Consider the following 23,734-nt stretch of genomic DNA (forward strand, 5'->3'; position numbering starts at 1 on the left):
ACTTCTGCTGAGTAACAAGAATTAGTTATTTACCTTTTGTTTCATGGCTTCTAAGGTGACCTCAGTCACTAGAAAAGGCTAAAGTAGCCCTAACCTTGGATATATCAAGATCCAGTTTGAATTGCTTGAAAGAAACATCCGTGGATTATTAGGGAGTTTTAAAGGTAGTTTTTAAACTTGTGAAAAATGAATTTTCTCTTAAGCCATTGCAATAGCTATGTTATCCTGGTTCATAGGCTCATAAAGGAAGCATATGATTTTTCAGGCTGTTGGGAACATCTCCAATAGGATATGACCTGAAATTTTGGTACATGTGATGTAGCAATACAGTTAGTCTGAGAATGTTATGCAAAACCTGCATTTTTAAAAGGAATTTTCCCGGAATACCTGATGTTGATCTGAAGATATAAAACATAGGAGGGTAAAGATTTCTGGTTTCCATATTACCAACCTTAGTCCTGAGCTGCCAGCACCAGTAAGGAAGAAGAGGTTACCAGTAGATGGAGCTGTAGAAATTGAGCTTTGTGCTGTCTCGTGCTAGTAAATGAAGGAGCACAGCCTTTATTGTATGGCTTGAGAAACATGTAGGAAAAGGAGATAAATGTATTGTCAGTAACTACATATTCTCATTGAATTTCAATAAAGATCAAGCAAAACTAATCAATTATGTCAGAAATAAAAACAGGTTCGAGAGAAATGCACCCATTGAGTGTGAGAACCTAGGTATTAAAATGTCTTTTCATTACAATCCATCCAGTGACATACTGTAATATGTACACAATTGTAATGCTGCAAAGGTATTTTCAGTGGCAGCTCACTTCATCCCACAATAAAAATAGCTGATAAGGAAGGAGAGCTGAAATCTTACATTCATAAGTATAGAACAGTATATAATAGACTGTCTTACTCAAAACGACAATTGGGTCAACCAAAAAAGCCAAGTAAATAAACTCCTTTAGAGTTTTTATTTTCTGGCTATCTTATATAACTATCATGAAAAGGTAATGAATCTAGGTTTCTTTGCATTATCTCTGGGGAAAAACTCAGGAAGATTGTAGCTGTAACAAAAGCTGCATGTTGATTTTGTTCTGCAGTAAGGTTGCTCCAGAAATATTTCACTTTTATCACTTTCACTTCACTGTCTCTGATCCAAAAAGCTGGCTGTCTTAAACTGCTCTGTACTGGGTAGCTGCCAGAGAACTTGATTTTTTTCTGACTTAGTAACTGGCCTGAAATGGTGCTGAACATCCACACATTTTCTTCTCCACCAGACTCCTCAGTAATGGCCTTTTTTGGAGTTTATAACAGCCATGAAATCTTTCACTAAACTAAGTGTTTCATCCTGATGGCAACAGAGATAGCCTTAAGTTTATGGGACTTGTGTGTTTTTTAACCAACAACACATATGCAGCAAAGGAAAGGATGTATTTAGTATCTTGCGTGTCCAGGAATAGAGCTCTGCCTTAAAATTAAATCCCAAAGCATGAGCACTGTGAAATTTTGGGAAACACCAGCAAGAATTGGTCTTGATGTGGCTTTTGGTTTTGACATGGGTTTTGATTTATCTTCCTGATAACTATGCCACATACAATTACTTTAAAAAAAGGATAATCTTTGAGATGAGCACTGGTGTTAACTCTGAGAGCATACTTATTCTGAAAGATGCTTTGTTTCTGTTAGAACACTGCGTCCAGAAGGGTTACATACTCCCTCCTTGTAACTTGATGTGGAAATAACCTCCACCCAGATGACTTTCTCTGCGCTTTCTTTTTATTACTCTATTTTGCATTTCTTTTTTTCTTGCATGTTACTGGAGCACTGTTAGGTTAACATGAAAAATAAACATTGACTGAGACCGTGGGTTTGTAGTCAGGATGGGAAAAAGGTCAGCACCCAGTGCTTCTCATCTTCTGTTTCTCTGTTGTTACAGCAGAAAACGCTTGCAAAAAGGCATATATATATATTTCTCCAGTTCATGGAATTTCGTCATCATTCTCATACCTGCCTTTTTCTGGTTTCCTAAATATATCTTTAACTATCATGCATTTTGATACTAGACAAAATACGTCACATGATTCGTATGACTTAAAAAACAAAGCTTAAAACAAGAAATTGAGACCTGAGATCCAAGTTTTATCTCAGCTGTGCCAATATCTTACTGTAAAACTTTGGAGGAGCATTTGTGTAACAGTTTACTTACAGGGTTTTTAGAGCAGACAAATAATTCTTTCCTTACTTTGAAAGTGCAAAGTTTTATTAATATAAATGTTTTTAAAAGTTTATATTAAAAAGTCCTTTTCGCTCTCTTTAGTGCTATATCATACCTTGTATATATAATTTTAAAGGCGTTTGTTCATGTTTCTGCAGTGTGCTTGGTATCTACTTGAGGTTAACGGACAGCCATGAGGCAACAATATGTAGTGCTAGGGAAGTCTTATTTTTGTAAAACTACTTTGGCTTTAGAAGATATAAAGCAGAATCAAGGATACCATATTGTACTTGGTTGTACCAGAAACCATTTCTGGCCATCTGAAGAAAGCATTTACATACTGTCCCTTATGTACTACATAACCTCTCCTGTCAGCAGGTTTCCTCAGAACAAGTTAGTTTAACAAACTAGTTAAAATATCGTTTATATCCAGAGAACTATTAGGAAAATACTGATGTACAAGCTGAGCTCAGAGCTCAAGTGATGATGTTTACCAATGGATAGCCAGTATCTTGGGCTTGCACAAGGGAAAAGTCCATTCACATCCCTTGCACCTGCTTGGGAAACTCCAGGAGACTTGGCCCTTGTTACCATTTTAGTGCCGGTAGAAGTTACACGACAGCAAGCTGAATTCCTTTTCAATTAGGACCATAGCTTCTCCTTTGGTTGGTAACAGCATGACACATAGTCAACTTCTCTGAAATTTGGGTGAAGAAATTCTGTGTAGCATTATATAGAAGTCTCAATAGATGAATGGAAGGAGGTTTAGGCATCTATAGCCCTAGACCATGAATTTTTCTTCTCTGGGGTTTTTCCTCTTTCCCTTTTTTTTTCTTTTTTTTTTTTTCCTGGGAGCGGGCAGGAGTCAAGCGGGTAAGAGAGAGGTAAAGCTTCAAAACGTCTAAATACATTCAGAATGTTTTTCCATTGCAAATTTTGTAAAATGCCTTGGAAATGTGTTCAGCCTGGTCTCTGAAAAACTGGTGCTTATTTCATGTGTGACCTGGACCCACTTCCTCCACCACAGGAGGAGGAATTATTGCTTGCTTTTTCTAGGTTTTTTTGTGCCAGTTTCCACAGTGCTTTTGTTGATCAGGAAAGGGTAAGTCTGAGGAGTGTTTTGTGAGCTCTGGATAAAGTTTGCACTGGCACTGGAGCCCCGTGTGTGTCCCCCGACCTCAGACTGGCTCCCCAGAAAGTTGTGTATTTTCCATACATGCACTTACTCTGATAGAAAAAGCCTGCACTGTGTGGTAGGAGTTGTTCTTCATGGAATTTCAGGAGTATCTGTTACACACAGGCTAGCATATGTAAAAGAGAGGTGTCTTTGGCTTGCTTCCTTGCCAGGCATTCTTCTTGGGCTGTTTTTGCAATCTGTGTCCCTTGCAACCCACTTCCAGAATTATTTTGATTAATCTTCCTATAGCTTATTCATCAAACTTATCTTAGGTTTGATGCAAGACTGAATCTGTCAGACTCGTTTCACTCTTCTTTCATTCTTGCAGTGCTAAAACTTCTTGCTCAAAGCTTGGCAGCAGAACATTCACATCTTACAGGGAATGTTGCCTTGCAGGGATTATGACTCTTGGTTGCATTAGTTTTCATCATGAAAAACTTGGTTTTGCTGTTAGTATTCATCAGGTGGAGGAGGAGTGAGTTAGGAAACAGAGTTAAAATGTTAATGCTAGAGACAGCAGGTAGGTGTCTCATTAATAATAGTATAAGGGTTCTAATATTGCAATGTTCTTGAGCTGAACCTGACCTATGAGTATCAGCTGGGAAGTCTGAGAAAGTACTCACGTGGAGCTAGGTAAATAATGAGGTTCATCATTCCTCCCTCAATTTCCAAGTGACAAAACTAAAAACTAGATGGGATCTCTCTTCCATAATCTATTAATGTTCTTGAATTTCAGTATATATTTGTGTCTCTTCCGATCACGTAGTTTCTAGATGTTGAAACTTGGGTCATCATTGTACAATATCCTAGTGAGTTACAAAGTATTAGTTGGGGTAATTGTGAGTATTTTTCAGCCACTTTGCAGAACATAAGTGTGCTTCTGAAAAGATCCATTGCTATATTTATAAAGATGGATAAAAATAATTGGAATTCGAGTGTTTCTCAGTGTAGAAGAGCATAAAGTAAATTGTTGAGGAATTAATTTTGCAGCATGAATTTGAAGTTCAGCATTTCAAAGGTTGAGCTTCTCATGAGGGAGATGCTGGTTAGGGAGCAGCACATCTTTGAAATTGAGACAAAAGTGAATCCAGCTTTCTGCAGAGGATGCTGCATATGCACTCCCAGGGAACTGTGTCATTGGAGGCTGTAATTTATGAAAACTGATGCATGCATTTTTTCATGCAGCCTACCACAGGTGGGCAGTGTCACACAGTAGAGACTTTCCAAGCTGCAGTAGCAGCCTGCCTGTTAAATTTACAGGCTGTGGTGGTGGCTCAGGTTTATTCAACTCATGCTTGAAAGAATGAGACACAGAGTACAAAGCACGTCCAAAATCTGTCAGAAGTTTTGCCCTGAGGCCAGCATGATCCTCTCTGTCAGAATAATGGCTTCAAGCTTTTCTCTTAAGAAGCTTCTTGCCTCAATAACTTACTGGCACATAAGTTGCCATGGGTGATGAAAACCATCACAGGTGGGTTTATAATTGTCTTTCATTTGGGGCTATTAGGATTTCTGCTAATTTATGAATGAAAACCTAAGTGTCTCTAATAATCTGTTGCTTCAGGACACTCCTGTATGGTACAGTCACTTAAGAGTTGGACTTGATGATCCTTGTGGGTCCTTTCCAATGCAGAATATACTGTGATACCGTGAACTAGCTTGCCATGTCATTCACAAGCCTTAGTATTGAACCACAAAAATGGCAGTGGTAGAGTTTTCAGTCAGCATTATAATCAGCCTTGTGGGCATGTGATCAGTCTGTTTCCTCACCTTCTCTTACCTGCAGGGTACCCATTTCTGCTTGTCAAATAGCCTCTTCTCTATAAGACAGCTGCTGATGCAGCAAGATTTTCTTACTTATGATAGATGGTTTGTACTATTTATGATTGATTTGTTCCAGACAAAGGCAGTAAAGAGGTGCTAGGCTGGAAAAGCAATTTGACTAGCAGTAATGAGTCTCTTGGATGGAGAAGGAGGAAACTTTCTCTTTTTAGCACCAACAGTGTTAATGAGGAATTCTTAAACTTTCAGGGGGCTCTGCGCTGGAATGAGTTTGATGGGTTATGTGTCAAATATACTGAACAGTACAGAAGGACGTTTCTGTAACAAGGAAGTTGCAGACACGCACTTTTTTCATAGGGGAAGCCAATCCCAAACTACCTTGTCATCTTTGGCTGCTGAGGTGATACTTCACATCAGAGGATATTTACCTATCCTTTTTCTTTCAGTCTGCAATAGCACTCTTTTATGCGGTGTATCTCCACTGCCTCAGAATCTGCTGTAATAAAGACTTGTATCCTAAGCCTTTAAAGAGACTAACATGTATTTCAGTGCCTCCACACACACTACACAAACGTCTCTAAATACATTTTCAGCATTTGAACATAACAAATTGCAGGGTCTCATTTTGTGCTTCAGTGGGCTTGTGCACACTGCGTGTAGCAAATCCATCAGCATAGGTTCAGCACAGCTACCATCATTACCAAAAGCCTACAATCACAGTAGCTGTTATCCATTAAACTGAGTGTTCAGATATATTCTCTAAACTGTGAATAATTTTTTTATCCCTTACCCAGTAGAAAACTCTAAATACGTGAATTATTTACCCTGTAAATCTAGAGACTAAAACCAGTGAGTTTTATGAGCTTGTGTTTTGTCCTCACGTTGTGTTCAAGTTCTTGCATGTTGTATGGGCAAGGCAATATTTTGTGTGTTTGTAAAGCAAAAATAGATCATGGATTTTTACTTTATGAACTTGGCACAATCTATAAATCTGTGAATGACCCCAGTGAAATTTGCATAGTGCACGTGTGCTGTAAATTTCTTCTCCTTCAGTAGGGGAAAGAATATAAGGCTTCTAGTGTGTTAACTGATGGGTTTTCAAATCTTGCAAAATATGTATTTGGCATGATTTTGTCTGTATTTCACAATGTTGCTGAGTTAATTTCTGGGTTTTGTGCCCCTTTTGGTTTGTAAATGACCTTCATTAGCAATTGCTCCTCTACTTTGAATATTGCAAATGAAAATATTTGTTTTCAGCTTCCCAAAGGTAAGGGAGAAATGAAAAATTTTCTTGCTGGCAGTGTAATTAGTGGCTACTTACACTCTACCTGAATTGTTATTAAGTTCAGTTTCATCATATGTGTTTTTAAAGAGCTGAGAGAGTTCTGCTAACCCTTAAAATATAAAAGCAGCTGTAAACTGCTCTAAAGAGGCAATATAAAATATTGTGCACACTATTTAATGAATAAAGAAACTTACAATTCTTTTAAAAGACTTAATCATTTGGGAGAGCAGTGGCTCACAGGGCAAACTTGCATTTAATTCAGTCACTTTTAGATTGATGAATTTTATTAAGATGTACAAGTATAATCTGACTACATGAGTATTTGCCTAGTCCCCTAGATAAAAAAGAAATATTGAAAAGCTTTAGGAGTGCACCAAATTTACAGCAAGAGTTCTACTTTAACATGTATCATGTTGACAATTATTTTAAATTGAAATTGTGAAGGGATTTAGTTGACTATATTGACTTGTCAGATAATACTCCAGTGCCAAGTGTCCAGTTCTTAAAAAACAGTTTGCATGTGTAACTACCACAGCGCTGTCGGTGATGACAAAGCAGTGGGTGCTGCTTTGTTGCAGCAGTGTGAGGGAATGCCACTCCACCTTTCCATTTCACAAATTGTCTTGTTCTAGCAAGAGACATTTTATTTATTCTCCCCCCCATTTCTAAACAGTGATTCCCTGGAAGCTCCCCAGCCTGCTGCTTTTACGGCCACCCCGGTGAGGAGCATGCCTGCCTGCCAAGACAACGTGGATGTGAGACCTGCTCCCGCCAGCACCACATCTGCTGCAGCCCTCAAGCCAATGGGACCCCTGGGTTCTGCCAAGGGCTGGCAGCCTGCAAACCAAGCAGGTAACTTTCAGAGACACTTTTTCTTGTTTGCTTAAAGACCTTGGGATAGCTCAGGAAAACATACTTTACCTTGGGTGTAAAAACAACAGGCTTCAAATGGTCATTTTGGGTTTTGAGTGCATGCCAGTTTGCTTAGAAAAGAGGATAAGAAAAAACAATTTAACTATTTTAGTAAACCAGTAGCCCTTTGTAAGTAGCCTTATAGGTGTAATTGGTTTCACAAACAAGCAAAATCAGATGTCTCTGACCTATATTAAAACCATTTATACAAATCAATTACATATATGCACCTCACAGTTTCAACTTGGTTCTTCCCACATAGCTGTAGATTCAAACATATTCCATGCTATTTCAGGGGTGGGAATATCAACAGACATGTTTTCCAAGTGATCTTTTCAGAGGTTAATTTAAAAAAGATAAAAGACTAAAACGTTAGAGTGTTTATGTATTTTGCATGTAGGTTTACTTGAGAAGAGTTTCAGATTATTGCATCGGTTTGTGTTACAGAGATGTGTGTAAAGGTGGGTTCTTGCAAGGACAATTTATATAGCTACTACCTTTGAATGTAGTTTGGTGGTTCTTACCCCTTTAAATCCACACTAGAATATCTTACATCTTGAAATCATGCTTTATGAATACTTCTATATTGTAAACATACCTGTATTAAGACAAGTAATATGTGTAACTTCATGCCTGTGTTTTAGTAATATTACTTGAAGTAGTAATTTGGGGTCATCTTTTAATCTGAAGCAGTCTTTGGTCCTGAGCTAAACTTGAGTAGTAATCTCAAAGGATCTGGGAAATCTGCGTTGCTAATTAAGCTTTAACTTCAGATTTTTCTCACTAACATGAGATGAATAGTCTGACAGGATCTAATATACTAAGCCGCTCTATTTGTTTGCTTTTGTTCTGCTGTTAAAGGTTTTCCCTCTTTAAAAGTATATCCTATCCCAAAAAGAAACTACAGAGGCCCTGGCATAAAAATAAAGCCAAAACATGTGGTGTTAATGCTGTGTGTTTTATAAGGGCTTTGGCACTTCTGGCTAAATTACCATTGTGGTTGGTAACAAATACATGTATTTTGGTTTGGATGTGCAGTTCTGCTAGCCAGCCTCAAGATGGCAATGCACTGTCATTGCTGTACTTTCCTGTCAAATAGAGAGTCCATTTTTAAGGGCAAGGTAAAGACTTAGTTAAATTTAGATCAATTTAATTCTAGCACTGTTTTAGTTCTTTGATTTAGCTATCATTAGAGGGGAAAGAACCTCAAAGAAAGCAACAAAACCCCTAACCCTGTTACATTTTTGATAACACGTGTGTGTAGCACAAATGTTTGTGGGAATATGATAATCCTGATAATTACTGATTGTGCTCCATGTTTGACATAACTTTCCGTCTCACCAAGTGATGAATTATTTCACCTACATAGAAACCATCCATCAACTCGGGGTTTCAGTAGTACCACACCCATCATCAGTAAGTTGGTAGGTGTTTCACTAGCATGCTCGAGTATTACTAGGAGTCAAATGTTTGAAATAGTTTGGGTTTTTTAAGACATACACATGAAAGAGGAAATTTAAAGGGTTTAATTAAGCTACATTTGATTCCATATGACTCTGAAAATCTATGGCCATGCTCTTGGATAATGTGAAAATCTCTTCACTTTAGAGATGCCAAGTAGATGGGGGGGTGGGGGAAAGCCAGACAGAGAATTTTTCTTTGTTGTGTTCCAAAATAAATTACAAAAAGCTTAGGAAATTCATGCTGAATAGAGAAGCTGGTAGAAGAAAGTGGTTGTGAGGATGTCAGCTTTATGCTGTGTTGCTGTAGGGTCCTGAGATGCACTGCTTAACTTCTAAAGAAATGTTGTTTTCTCTCCCCCCAGAAATTGGAGGAGCCAGAAATAAAAGCATTTAGGAGAAAGAGGCATTGAAAACTTAGAGTTTCCTAAAATTGGAAAGTGCAGGAAAGATAACACAGCAGTGTGAATGGCAGCTGCCCAGGAATTGGTAGGGGTGGTAGAAAGTACTGTATCCCAGGTGCCAGCAGAGCTTCAGTTAGTGTTTGTGTCTTGGGAACATGCAGAGTCACACGCTGCCATGGGAAACCAGTCTGGGCTTGTCCCCTGTTCATGGAACTGCTCCCTGAAATGGTGAGGACAAGTGGACTACTCGTAGATGTCAAAATGCTCTTGGGTTTTGTTTATCTTCAGCGCTTTCTGACTTCATCAATCTGAAGGCACCTTCATCTTATAGCATTCAGCAAGTCATTGAAGAATTGAGATACCCAGTCCCCCTGCAAGGTGTAATTTTGTAATTGAATTGAAATTCCAACACTTACCAAGATTCTGGAGGCTTGTCCAAAGTCAACCTATCTGACAGGTTTCCCTGCAGGTATGGCCTGTAAACCTGCCCTTGGCTCCCCTGTGGTTTTGTGAGCCATGCATCACCTACATCATTCAAGAAGTCAGTAATGCAGAAGTAGTAGATGGGAAATGGCATCGGCGTCTTTTTCTCAGGCCTGTATTTTACAAAAATGAAAATATCCAAGGTTTTTCTGTACCTGAGTTTACTCAGTAAGGCTGAAACCAGCAGTCTGACAGGTAAAATTTTGGTAAAATTAGTCAGATACTGAAGAAAAAGAAAGACTGTAACTGTTTCAGGATATGCTTGGACTTCAGACATTATTTCTGCTGTTTGCAGTGTGTGTGCATAAAGTTTTCTTTAAAGTCAAATTGCCAGTGCTTCACAGATCAAACAAAATTTGGCTTCATAGGCCATAGGTGTAACAACATTTTAGACAAAAAACCCACCCTGATTTCATAGTTGAAATTTGCCTTGGGAAATAATTAGAAAGAAGACATAATCTTATGTAAATGTGTATCAGCATGCTATTAGTTTATTGGGAGTACAGTTTTGTAGCTCTGATACCACTCACCCCTCTAATGAATATTGTATATAACACCAAGCTGTTTCCATAGCAAAGCAGGCATGTCATAGGATTTTGTTAGTGTCTGGGGAAGCTGTAAGCTGCTGATTGATGGTGTGGCATGAATATTACCAGTGATTTCATTAAGTTGTCTGGCTAAACAGATACCTCATTTGGGTAGACAGCATCTTCTTGGTTGTTAGCTGGAATCTCCCTTTCTTGGATAGGTCACCAGAGATTTCCCCTTTCTTCCCCCCCTCCTTATTAAAAGTTTTGGTTTGGTTTGGTTTTTTTGCTACTGTGAAGGTAACAGGTTTTATTTCTCTTTGGCATAAATTCCTGATATTGCAGGATTCCTAGAGGTTTGTTAGAGGAAATGAGGGATGGCTGCCTCATACTTTATTTTAAGGCATGGGCTAGATGAGCAGGTTAAAAACCTGACTTGTCAAACAAATAAATAAAACAAGTCTCTGGCACATTTTGTTCACAAGTAGTTGAACAGGTGGGGCAGACACACAGTACAGTGGTGGCATGTACCTGGACAATGGTTTCCAAAGAACACATTTGCTATCAGCTTCCCTTATCTGCATTGTTGATTTTTTTCTGTTGTTGAAATAAGTAAAATTTTGGCTGTTACTGTGTGTTAAGTGTATAGACTAGAATTTACAGTAGTTCTCACTTTGTTTTTGTTGAGCTATGAAGCTCTACTCACCCACCAGGGTCAGAAAATTTTTACAGGATTATATTAAATTAAAAAAAAATTACCCAAAGCATCCTACCTACATTGCAGTGAGTTATTCTACTATTTGATAACTATTACTCTACACTTATGTAGCATTGGAACCCAGCTGGAACCCAAAGCGTTTTCGAGTCCTGGGCAAGGACACGATGCCTGCACAGGAATGGCTTTCACTCATCAGTGCCATGCAGTCACTTCTTGGGTGAAACATAACAGCTGCTTGTCAGCATGCTGTAACACTGCACGGCATCTTGAAAGGAAGTGAATAGCACTGTGGCTAATTGAAACTGCCGGGATAATTTAAGAAAGTATAATTGCCCAGTAAACACAACTATACAAGTTGGAGTTAGTCCATGAGACGAATTGTTGTTGTGGAAAGTGTAGCAGGATCTGTGAGGTTCAGAAGCAGTCAGGACTTTTAAGGTTACATTTTTCACATGAAATTGCCTTCTCTTTCCCAGTGTCTTCAAAATGATGTTGTTGGAGGATGAGCTACTGGGGCAGGGGGAACAAGAGAATCTGTGAACCAGGCAGAGCACTGCCAGCACTGCTTTCTGCCTTCCAGGAGCTGGGCAGGCAGCATCCTGCTTTGCTTGTTGGGGTCCAGTGGGATGGCAGGGGTCTCGTGGGGAGCTGTTACAGCTGGTGGCCAGAAAGGCTGGTTTGTTTCTTGGAAATGAGGATTTCTTTGCAATTGATGCCCATTGTTCCTCCTAGGCTTTGCAGCTGAATTAGAAGAATGGGATGAGGAAGGTTTGTGAGAAGTGGTTAAAGCTTGCATTTTAAGTGACCATTTACTCACATGTGACAGTTTCCTTATTTCCAGGGTCTCTCTCAGCCTGATATCACTGGGATATATAATCCCCTTCCAGTAGAGCAGCTAAGGAATGTCAGTATATTCTACAATACCCACAACTAATGTCAGTTGCCTAATCCTGAGCCAGCACATGTGTTAAGCACATGCTCCCTTCAGCAGAGAGAACACACTTGGAAGCTAACTGCAAGTATAGAAAAATTGCTCCCCAGGAATCTTTGTTTTAAAAATTCTGCTATTTCCTTGAAGTTGTTTTCATGTATTTGGTAGCCTTTCATTTACCTCCTCTGAAGTTATCCTTAGCTGTTTTGCTGCATTTTATTTTTTTAATATTGCATTACCCCAATAATTCTAGAATTTTAAAAGTAGAAGAAAATAAAAGCCTACTCCTAGGTGTGATTTGATATCCTGCTGTACATATACTGACAGTCTCATTCTTTGTCTTCTTCTTTGCTACTTATTCTACTACTTACTCCTGTAAAAAAATGGGTAAAAAATCTAGACCATATCAAATTGTGGAGTTTGGCAGTCAAGTCAAACAGTACTGAGATATATTGTGCTATCGTAAAATGCTTGTACTGCCAGTAAGTCCTTGCTCAAGGTCCATAAAGGGATGGACTGCAACACTTTCTGTCCTCGCCATCTTTGCTTTTATGTGTTTCATTTGTAATGACCCCAGCCCCTATATAATTTCTGTTGACCTCACAGGGTACTCTGACTGGGTAAGTTAAGTTGATAGCCCATCAGCTTTGGAATACTTTTGCATGGAAAAAGCAACTGAACTATTGTGTTGGCATCACCTTGTTCAAGTTCTGCAATTTTGTTTTTAGGGCCCTCTTATATTAATTTGTTTCCTTTGTAGAAGAGGAATTTCAAGGCAGGATTAATTATAGGAATTCAAGGAGCTACTTGCCCATTGAGGATCATGGTCTGAACATGTGGAAGAAACTGGAGTAACACTACTAGTCATTAAGGCAAATTCTTGTATTATTGGTAAGTCCTCTGATAGAAACAGGTCCCAAAATATAAGCAGTTCCAGTGTTTTTCACTGAGAAAGGCTGTTAAAGATTGCTCCACCGTGATGTAGTCACCATTCATGAAAACAGAAAGTCTTGTCCGTAAAAGTGTTATGATTGACAGGTCAAAACATAAAAGCTTCCTGATCCTGGTTTATAGACTGTTACTAATTTTTCATCTAATCTAAATTATTATATTGCCATGTGACAGCAAACCACAAGTGTTTTTTTTTTAAAGTTAAGTAATGTGAAGTTATTTAGCCAAGCAAAACCCATTGTGAAACTAGAGTAATTTATAAATGTTAACTTTAACTTCATGGCAGTACGAAATGTTAATTCCTGTAGACATGATGAGAAAAATTAATATGTTTCTAAAACTTAAATGTCTATCCATAAGATCATAGTAAGGATACAGAAATGTACCACCTACCTTTTAGAGACAGAACAGCCTGGTGTAGCTCTCTACAAGATCTGCTGAATAGAATCTCAGCGCTTTGTTACAAATTTTCTCAGACAATTTCCCTGTGATTTGATCTTGCTAAATTCATGTGCTTTTGCACTAAATTGTGCACACTCATGAATTGTTTACACAAGTCAGACAGATGCATGTTTCTTTCTGTAGTCATTTAAACAAGGATAAAGAGATTATTTGGCTCTGTTGTTATTTCCCACCAAGTGGGAACATTTCACCAACTTTCAAAATTAGATGCTTGTTGTCTTTGAGTTGTTAGAAAGCAACTAGCCTCTTGTTATGGTCTGACCAGTTCAGCTCAAAAAGCAACTAGCCTCTTGTTATGGTCTGACCAGTTCAGCTCAAAAAGCAACTAGCCTCTTGTTATGGTCTGACCAGTTCAGCTCAAAAAGCAACTAGCCTCTTGTTATGGTCTGACCAGTTCAGCTCCGCTTCACTTACTAGCACCAGCTCAGATGTACGGTTCAGATGTACAGGTGTAGGACATCCAAGACTTATGCCTAATATTTGTTCAATAAATGAAAAGTCAACGTTCCTTTGGTAAATGCAGTATTCAGTGTTAAACATTAGCTTCATGAAACTGGCAGGTCATCTACATGAAACTGGACAGACATGCTCTCTGCAGGCATAGTCAAGTTGTCCAGGTCAGAATAGGAGCTAAAAGCAACAGAGGCAAAATCTTACCTGCAGAAAGCTACCAAATGAGGTTCTAAAATGTCATTCTAGAGAAATGAAACAGTACTATAGTACAGCTCTTCGTTTTCTCTTTCTCCTTGAGTCACGTTTCTGATAAAAGCAGCGCCAGTTGTTCTAAATTTGTGACGATATGTGAGGTAACAAATCACAAGGAGACGGGCTGAGCAAGCCCAAACCACCATACTCATTTTAATTAAGATACTTTACAGTCATTTACCCAGAGTCTTTCCACTTGAAAGGCTGATTACTAACACAGGAACTATTTCCTCTAGTTGCAGGGGTTGTTGAAATTGGGCCGAGGTGCCACCTGTTTTGATTTTCCACGGGTGCATACCAGCTTTCACCCGGCATTTAAAGACATGATAATGATTTAATCGTTTAATCCTTCCTGTGCTGCCTTTAATCAGCAAGAGGAGTTTAGCTCTGACTGTGTTTCCAAGACTCCATAAGAAAATAAAGAACAACTATGGAACACAGCAGTTGAGCTTTGGATTTGTTGTGGGGTTTTTTTGTGGGTTTTGTTTTTGGTTTTTTCTATCCTCTTACTTGTCCTGTAGCAGTCTTCATTGAACTTATGTGATTTCATACAGGCCTGGAAGTGGATATGGTGTTATATACAGCTACTGCAATGAGCTGACAGCCAAGCTTTTCAGACACATTGCCTTCAACCAGCCATCTGTTTGATTTGGAAGGAAAAAACAGGAAGATTTCTTACACCACAGATATATTAAGAAAAGTCAGAAAGTTGGATATATGAACCTTTATATTTAGCATTTATGATACAGTAGTTTGATAGAAGTGTATAAATCACCGAGTTAGAACACTTTAAAATGAAGTTCTGGCACTCCCACCGCTTAAAGTAGCATTGTTATTTATAGATATTACATGAAGTCTGATGTTATGTTTAAGTGAGCGTTAAACAGTTCAGGCTGTTGTATTGTTGCTACGCACCGGAGAACCTCTGTCAAAGTGACTTTGGCACCACCGCATATCCGCCTTTCCCCCTTTGTCTTCCAAACCTTTCACCAATGTTTGCAGTTATCCATGTGCTCAGCGATGGAACAGCCTATTGTTAGACTAACGAGGGCAAAGTCACACTGGGATTTTTAAAAAAGGAAAAAAAACCCCAATTCTTTACCTTGCCTTAAAGATTGTTAAATATTAAACTAGCCATACCAAGGAGTTTAGTGAAAGCAAACACTGTGGGTTTGCTAAACTTAAACCTAATAAAGTAGTAAGTTAATAGTCAGGTACAGAGTGTTTTCTGTTCTAGAAAAGAAAAAAACAAACCAGCAATGACAATATGCCAGTGCAAATCAGCAGTGCTTTAGACTGTTTAATTAAACAGAGCAAAGGTGAAGTGAAGCCTGCAAAACTCCAAAATTTGTCCACAGAGATCTTTTCATGACTTGCAGAGAACCCAAACCTCTCTGGCACTCAGGTCAGAATAGCTCCTGCTGGGGTGTATAATTCTTATAAATTATTTCTTTTATTTGTCAATTGTATTTACTTACTATAATTTTGAATCTTCAGACTACTCACAAAAGTTGCTATGCAAGAAACAGTGGTGGCAGCCAGAAAATACAGGGTGAGATTGTGTCATGAGGAAGCTGCAGTGGTTTCCTTTCCCATTCCCATATAGTCATCATTCGCAACTAAAAATGTGCGTGCACCGCAACAGATCTCAGGTACCGGGACATCTCCCCAGCACTACTTGAGAACAAAACTGCTGATCCTACATGTAAAACTTAAAAAGCAAAGTATAAAGCAGAAAGCACAGGAGAGCTCAGACCGATTGTCAAGAGGTGAGAGGTCTTCACATAGATTGAGTATCATGATTTGTACCTACCTGGGCTTTACTCATGTGCCCTGGTAGAACTCTGCTGTCTGCAAGCAAAAACATACCTGCATAGGTTTTCTGAACCTGATGTTTTTAAGTCAAGTGGTTGTGTTTCGAATATTTCCAAGGGAAGAGAAAGAGAATACATCAACTCAGTGTCCCCTTCCTCTCTATTTGCAGTAAAAAATCTCATCCAGTACTGGAGTGTTAAACTTGTTTAAGTAGAAGAAATAGATGGGAAACATCAATGTTCATCCTAAACAAGAAAACAGACCTAGTATTTGAAATTCTCTAGCTACAAGAGGTGGAATATTGTTGGAAAAAATAGTGAGAATTCATATAGATTTAAGTAGGGACATTGGGAGTTTTTAAAATCAAAAGCAAACCAACTAAAGAAAAATGACACCAACAATAAAAATGGTCCATGGGTTGTAGTGGAAGTAATGAACCTTTTGTAAAATTACTGAAGTGTTAAAGGCAGGTTTGTGGCCTGTGGAAAGACAGAAGTGGCCAATAAAAGCTATCCTCCTGCTGGTGTTCAGAAGGGAATGAGGAAGATAAAGGACTGAGGCAAATCAAGCAGTGGGAAAGGGAGAATGATCTGTGGCGGAAAAAAAAGCAACCTAGAGAACAACCATAGATGGCTTACAAAGAAATTGATATAATAAATGCAGTGAAATAGGTATTACTGTACTTAGTGCTGTATTTTCTTTAGTAAGAGTATGGATCTGAAGACAATGGAAGCTGGCTGACTTCTTTAGGAAAAAAAAAATCTGAACTGAAAGAAACTTGAGTCCACTTCAGAATAGGAATAGAGGAGAATAAGACTGTGCAAGACTAATGAGATCTTAACGTGATTACCAGCAAAGAGAAAGAGAATCCTTGAAAGAATGTGGGTGTGAGCAAAAATTGTGAGCATGGGCAGGGACCTTCCTTGTTTTCCACTGGTCTCAAGAAATGGAAGAAGAGAGCATTTAATAAAATGCATTAAGGGCTTGCTTTCCAAGGACTTTTGAGCAGAAGTCAGCCTTTTCTGTTGTAGTTCTCAGATGCTGATGGCATGTGCAGTGATCAATTAGGTATTGTTCCCATCATAGTAGACCAAATAGTGGCATAAATTTACAAATGACAGTAGAAAGCCTTTTAGAACTTAGTTTTTGTCCCGTGTCCAGAAATATGCTGGCAAATGTAGAATTATCTGAAGGCTTATTTGTTATTCCTCTTACTCTATTGGTATTGTGGCTGTGATCTCATGGGAGTCCTATGACTGTTGAAAGTCTGGACATTGAACTTGAGTGCACTGTTTTTAGTGGAAGTGAAGTGGGCCTGTTTGCCCTTGCAGATCCTCAGCGCTAAATGCCCAGCTTTATTTTGCTTAAGTCACAGCTTTTGCTTAACACAGTGCTAATTTATGTGGTTTTGCTGAAAAAATAATTTTTTGTTTTAATGCAATGGACTGTCGTCTTCTCTCCCTTTTTAGTGTTTTAAGTAACTGAGAAATGACTAATCCAACAGCTTTGTAGAGGTTTACATAGATAGGTTCTGCTCCTGGTCAGTAGTAACTTTGAAGTTAGGTAGTGTTCAGAAAAGCATCATTCATAAAAACAGCATTAACGAAAGCTGTAATGAGACCAAAGAAAAGGGAACTATTGTGATGTTTGTACTTTCTCCCCCCCACCTTTAAGCAATCAGAAGGACGTTTTTTAACAACGCAGTGCAAACCAGCTAGCTGAGGTGGCAGGATGGGCTTTGGGATGCCGTAGATAAACAGAAATTAGCAATGCTGCAGTTTGATTTATGGCAAAAGCAGTCTTCAAACAGATTTGGTTTTAATGTGTATTGCTGTCTTCTCATCAAATGGAATCTGAAAATTGGAAAGCCATGTGTGATGACAGAGGAGGAAAGTGCTATTAATCAACACCACTTTTGTTCATGTCTTCAAAGCCCTTCTGCCACCTTTCTAATTATTATCTGTTCCTGGGTTTTCAGCTTAGCTGCCATTTATAATATAAAGTGAACTACAGTAGCAGAGTGACTTGTTGAAGATCAAGTGCTTCTATTCATAAATTCTTTCTACTCAGGAATGTCAGATATTTAAAGAATAAAGATGTGATTTTTTTTCAAGACATTGCACATTAATTAATTATGCATTAAATATAATTAATAGTCTTGTGTTAAAAAAAACCAAAAATAAACCCCAAAAAATCAGCCCTAATGAACTGTTATACTCTTTGCTACTTTAGATTTTGAAAAAGATCCAAAAATATGTCAGACTTGAAATTGCCTGGTATGAGAAAATTTGATTAACCAACCATTTAAACAAAAAATAGATGTATGGATATATTGCTTCTTCATACATAGAAAGAGTAAGCAAAAGTGGTATTGAGCCTGTATCAGCAGGTTACCAAGCATGATTATAGTATAAAAGTACTGGTTTGAAGAGTTAATTCCCTGCCAGCTGTGTTGCCTTAGCCTGTGCATGAGTAGAGGAGGAGGTTGATAACTAAATGTTGTGGTAAATCGTGTAGTTCTTGACTATCTTACTTCTGTAAATAGCACTGTCTAGGCATTTCTGCTGGATTTTCTGTAGACTCAGTGTCACTTAAGTTATTTTCTCTGTGAATTAGTATGCCACTTCTGTTTGAGCAGGGAGTGCATTGTTTTCCCTGAAAGGTATTTGCACCTTTTCTGTAGGGCAGAAGCTGATGAGCGTTACATTAATGGTGATAGTGAGAAACACATTTTAATCTTTTCCCTGGAAGATGACAGAAAGAATGAGAGAGGATGAATAACATGAAGATTAACAGCTCCGCACAATAGACTTTTTGCAAAGCTGCGTTCTAATGCCTTCACCTTGGTGTTGGAGAGCTGCATCATTGCAGCAGAAGCATCATCCTGTGCTGTCTGATGTCTCAGTCATTGCTTGATTGTTTGTCTCTGAGTTTCCACTCAAATCTTAACTTCGCTTTTTAATTTACAAGGTTTAGCAAGGCTGCACTAAAGCCGAGACACCAAGTAAACACTCATGGTTTCTTTTGCTTGTGGTTGCTAACACAGGCTATGGCTATGGAAATGTGGGGGGTTTTCAACATACTTGAAAAAGAAAAAGGTATCTCTTCTTGACGGGAATAACTACTCCCATAAACTCATGTTGATGTAGCTTGTCCGTTACCAAGGTACGTATATCAATAGAGGACAAAGACGAGCAGAGGACTGTTTGTTTCTTCATTACTCTTGGCAACTGTGTCATCTGTGCCTTTCATTTTTGTAAATGCATTTTTCAAACTCCTTAAAAATGTATGCCTGTTCTACAGCTCTAAAAACCTGAGTACATATGGAAATGTGTCTTGTATATGTTTCTGAAAATGTCAGGGTTTTATTTGTGTCATAACTTCTATAAGGAGGATGTGACTGTGACCTTTGGAGTGCTTTAGATTGACAGAATGCAGTGATCTAGGATAGTGTTTAATTTCAATTTAAGAATATATTTTCCTTATACAGTACTCTATTTTAAGTTCCTATATGTGTTGTATTGAATGTGTACTCTTGTTTAACTTGTTTGTAATGATGTATGATCTATTGCACTCACTGTGAAATGCTTTGAGTAGGTATGTCATACTCCCCTACCTCTGTTCATACACTGATATTCTTGGCTTCAGCTTTTCTATCTAAAGCAAAATAATGCCTTCACAGGTTGTATATTCTTTTGCCTAACTTCTTCAACATGTTGAAATTTGTCCACTACTTCAAGTTAGCCAAAAGCATTCTGTGTTATTTCACAGACATTTCATTAAGTAGGTAGGACTTATTTAGAAACTTGATGGCAGAGGAGGGGGGAAATGAGCGCTTTTTAATTTGTTCATCTAAGTAGGCAGGTATGCACTGGACAAAGATATTAGGCAAATGGTTTTGGTTGCTTGTATTTCAAATCAATTTCCTTGGTATTGAAAGATGCTCTTCTAAATGCTTTGGCACTCTTTCTGCAGCTCCTGCCAGTGGATGGACATCAAACAGTATTAAATCACCTGGAACAACTGCTCCAAGTGAAAAACCTGCAACAGCACCTCAGCTAAATGAACAAGACACATTGGTTCAGAGGGCAGAGCACATTCCAGCAGGAAAGCGTACTCCTATGTGTGCACACTGTGATCAAGTCATTAGGTTTGTATCTGTTCACTGAGTGCAGTCTTCACTCTGACTAGACCCAGAGAGCAGTGATGAATAGACCTAAATCTAGTTGGCAACCAGTCACCAGTGTTGTTCCCCAGCGCTCAGTATTGGGGCCAGTCCTGCTTAATATCTTTATCAATGATCTGGACTGAGATCCAGATGACCCTTGGTTTGCAGGTGACACAGAAGTGTTCTTCTGCTGGAGGGTGGGAACACTCTGCAGAGGGATCTGGACAGGCTGGACCAATGGACTGAGGCCAATTGCGCAAGGTTCAGCAAGACTGAGTGCTCAGTCCTGCACTTGGGTCACAACAACCCCAGGCAGCTCTACAGGCTGGGGGCAGAGTGGCTGGAACAATGCCTGGCAAAAAAGGAGCAAGGGTGCTTGTCAAAAGCCAGTTGAATGTGAGCCAGAAGTGTGCCCAGGTGGCCAAGAAAGGCAATGGCATCCTGGCTTGTATCAAAAATAGTGCAGCCAACAGGACTAGGGAAGGGATCTGTTCCCTGTGTTTGGCATTGCCACAACTTGAATCCTATTGTTTTGGGCCCCTCACTACAAGAAAGATATTGAGATGCTGAAGCATGTCCAGAGAAGGGCAATGCAGCTGGTGAAGGGTCTGGAACACAGTTCTGAGGAGGAGCGGCTGAGGGAGCTGGGGCTGTTTACTGTGGAGAAAAAGAAGCTCAAGGAGACCTTATGACTCTCTAGAACTACCTAAAAAGGAGGTAGGGAGTCATTCTCTTCTCCCAGGTAGTAAGTGATATGACACAGCCTCAAGATGTGACAGAGGAGGCTTAGGTTGGATATTAGGAAAGATTTCTTCATCAAAACAATTGTCCAGCACTGGAACAGGTGCAGAGGGAAGTGTTGGAGTCATCATCCCTGGAGGTATTTAAGACATGTAGATGTGACACTTAGGGGCTTGGTTTAGTGGTGGACTTGGCAGTGTTGGGTTAATGGTTGGACTTGGTGATCTTAAAGGTCTTTTTCAATCTAAATGATTGTATGATTCTATTCATTCTGAAGGCTGTCTCACAGCAGGGCTTTGTCTTGTTTTTGTGGTTTTCGACTCTTCAGTTGCAAGTGTTTTAAGGCTTCATTTCAGTAGTGCAGAACACTTTTTTTCCTCCATGGTTTCTCTAACAAAAATGAGAATGAGAATAATTCAGAGGAAAAATATTGTGAATGGCTAATAGTCACAGTCTTGCAGCCCATTTTACAGAGAACCAGAAAGCTGGGTGGAATAGAGTAAAAGTAAAACCAAACAAAAGTAAGCACCCACTTATACACCCATTCCAGTAGAATTGGAAATATTTCCTAATTGGAAACCAAGCAGAGAGTATAGTCTTATAAAGACTAATCACAAACATTGATTTATAAATCGTAGTTTCTAAATGAGAGGAAGAAAAAGAATAGGCTTCATTCATACAAGAAAAGCAAGGAATGATGTTTTAACAATTACTAGGACTGGATTAATAATAATCTTCTGCATCGCTAGATTTCAAGCTCTTTGATGGGCTCTCTGGCCTTTGGGAATTACGATAGCTTCTGTCCTCGGTTTGTATGACGTGGGTAGAAAATATTAAGAAACACAAGTTTGCCAAATGAGATTAAGTTAAATACATTTTGTTGAGCCCGTAAGATTTCTTATCGTTAGCCAAGATTTCGTATGGAGGAAGAATTGAATCTGAATTGCATTGGTCAGTCAGTGATTTCTGACAATTAGTCATGATTGTCTCATCCAGGGAATTGTAATTGTTTTTATTGCCAGTGTGCAAATCATCCTCATTTTTATCTACTTTTTATTTCTTCCTGAAAATAGAAATCTCCTAGGATTATTGGAAGAAATATACTCTTTAAAAGTGTTTTCTTGCTTTTCAGTCATTTGTATTGTTGAACTACAAAGAGGAAGAAGTGATGCATTGAAGTATTTTTTTATTCATCTATGTTCCATATTTGCAGTGAACAAAACAGGAGTCCTGCACCATGTTTCACCATGGTTAAAGAACGAAACATTTTTTATTAGAAAATTAAGTTTTGAAAAATGAGAAACTCCATAAGCTGTATAGTTTGCATTCAGTAGAATAGAAAATCAGCCTTTCCTTCATGAGTTTTTGCACCCTCTTGAGCCTTAGCTTCCGTTCTACATCAGAAGAAGCAGGTAATGCAAATCACTTGATCTCTAGGGGTCAGTTGAGTCCAGCTTGTTTGCTTCCATTAGATTTCTATTCTGATAGTTCACTACCAGTTCAGTTAACACTGGGTTAATTTTAGAGGACTCTTTCCTAAGTGATCTGTGATGTTTTGGAAAAGTTATTCCTACTTCCACTGTATATGTCAAAGAAATAAAAATACATGATCCAAATCCCCTTGAAGCAATAGAAAAAGCTTATACAAATTCCCAACACAAGTGCACCTCTGCGTCTTAGTCCAGGTTTTTTTTTTGCTTCCTTGCACAATGAAAGATGAATATCAAAAAGATACACACACTTTTGGGATGAGATTCTTCTAATTTCTTGAACAGTTTGATGTGTATAATAATTCTATCTGTCTTTAGTATGCTGACCTTTTTGTTCCCTGGGCTTTGGATTTGTGTCTAGTAAATGTGCAAGCAACCATTCACTTTCCTTCTTGTTGCTATTATTTTAGTTGAAAACCAAACACAGAACATTGACTGTATGCTGCATCTTTCATGCCAGAGAGTTCATTGCCTTTTACAGCACCTGTGGTTTACCAGGGTTTGCTGATGCTCTGTGCTGTGGAGTCTCGCAGCACAGTCTTCAGATCACACCTGAGCAGTCAGCCTCTCCTCTTGGCCCTTAAATCACTCCTGCTTCTCCCCACTTTCCCACTTTGATCACCATTAAAAAACATATGAGCTGTTGCCCTGTAAATGGGGGAGTGTATTGCTCTGTGGAGCAAGTTACTCCTTGGTGGATACATGAGGAGGAGAAACTGCAGAGCCTTACTTGACAGTACTTCAGACATTGTCACCTATTGTAAGTGACACCTTTTCATGAATAGCAACTGATACCCAGGTCGAACTTCTTTGTAATTTGCTGGTGGTATTTAAACCCTTATATTTCTTTGTGTGTTAAATGCCTACTTGAACATTCTTTCATTTGAGGATGAACTGATGTGTTTTATCAGTGCCAAATATGCCTCATGTCACAGCGTACAGTGAACTTGGAAGATTACGATGGCATTTTAATTCAAGTTTTAGCATAATTACACTTCATGGCCTCAGTGGTAGTGTTACCTATGAAAAGGTAGGAGGGGGATCAAGTTACATTACATTGTACATCTGTTTTGAGACCAAAAAGCATTCTGGAGTTGGTTACTTTACACTCAGGCATAGAATGACCATGGCTGATTGAGCCAAAACCTTTCTTAGAGACACCTTATAACTTTTTAATATATCTTTAATTATTCATACAGTGATTTTCTGAAGGTTCCAGTTTTTTTCCAAAGCTACATTAAGTAAGCTTTTCTTACCATGTCTAAAAGAATCAAAGCTGCAGGCAAATTAAATTTCTCCTGATCCACTTGCTGTGACAATCTGGCAGACTTCTGGCATTTCCTGATGAAATGGTTCTGGTTCCCAGGCAGTCTTACCAAGTTCTGCACTGCAGAGTTGGCTTGCTCTTTGAAGTCCAAATGTGTTTCCCCTGGATCTCCATTGAGAAACATAACCATTGGCGTGTCTGCTTGAGAGTGATAATTTGGCTTTGTCACCCTTGTTTTTAAAGGCAA

At 38.8% G+C, this 23,734-nt stretch overlaps 1 protein-coding gene across 6 annotated transcripts in view; it reads left to right on the forward strand.

The window, feature by feature from the left end:
* The window catches only part of PDLIM5 (PDZ and LIM domain 5), a 131,078-nt gene that overhangs the window by 94,460 nt on the left and 12,884 nt on the right, over positions 1-23,734 (forward strand). For all 6 annotated transcript variants that reach the window (XM_071555871.1, XM_071555870.1, XM_071555873.1 and 3 more), the window contains 2 exons: positions 7,127-7,305; positions 19,797-19,971. In XM_071555871.1, the coding sequence (XP_071411972.1) occupies positions 7,127-7,305; positions 19,797-19,971 (354 nt within the window). The remainder of the gene's footprint in view (positions 1-7,126; positions 7,306-19,796; positions 19,972-23,734) is intronic.

This window comes from Pithys albifrons, chromosome 5 (assembly GCF_047495875.1).
Source record: "Pithys albifrons albifrons isolate INPA30051 chromosome 5, PitAlb_v1, whole genome shotgun sequence".
NCBI classification, from domain to species: Eukaryota; Metazoa; Chordata; class Aves; order Passeriformes; family Thamnophilidae; genus Pithys; species Pithys albifrons.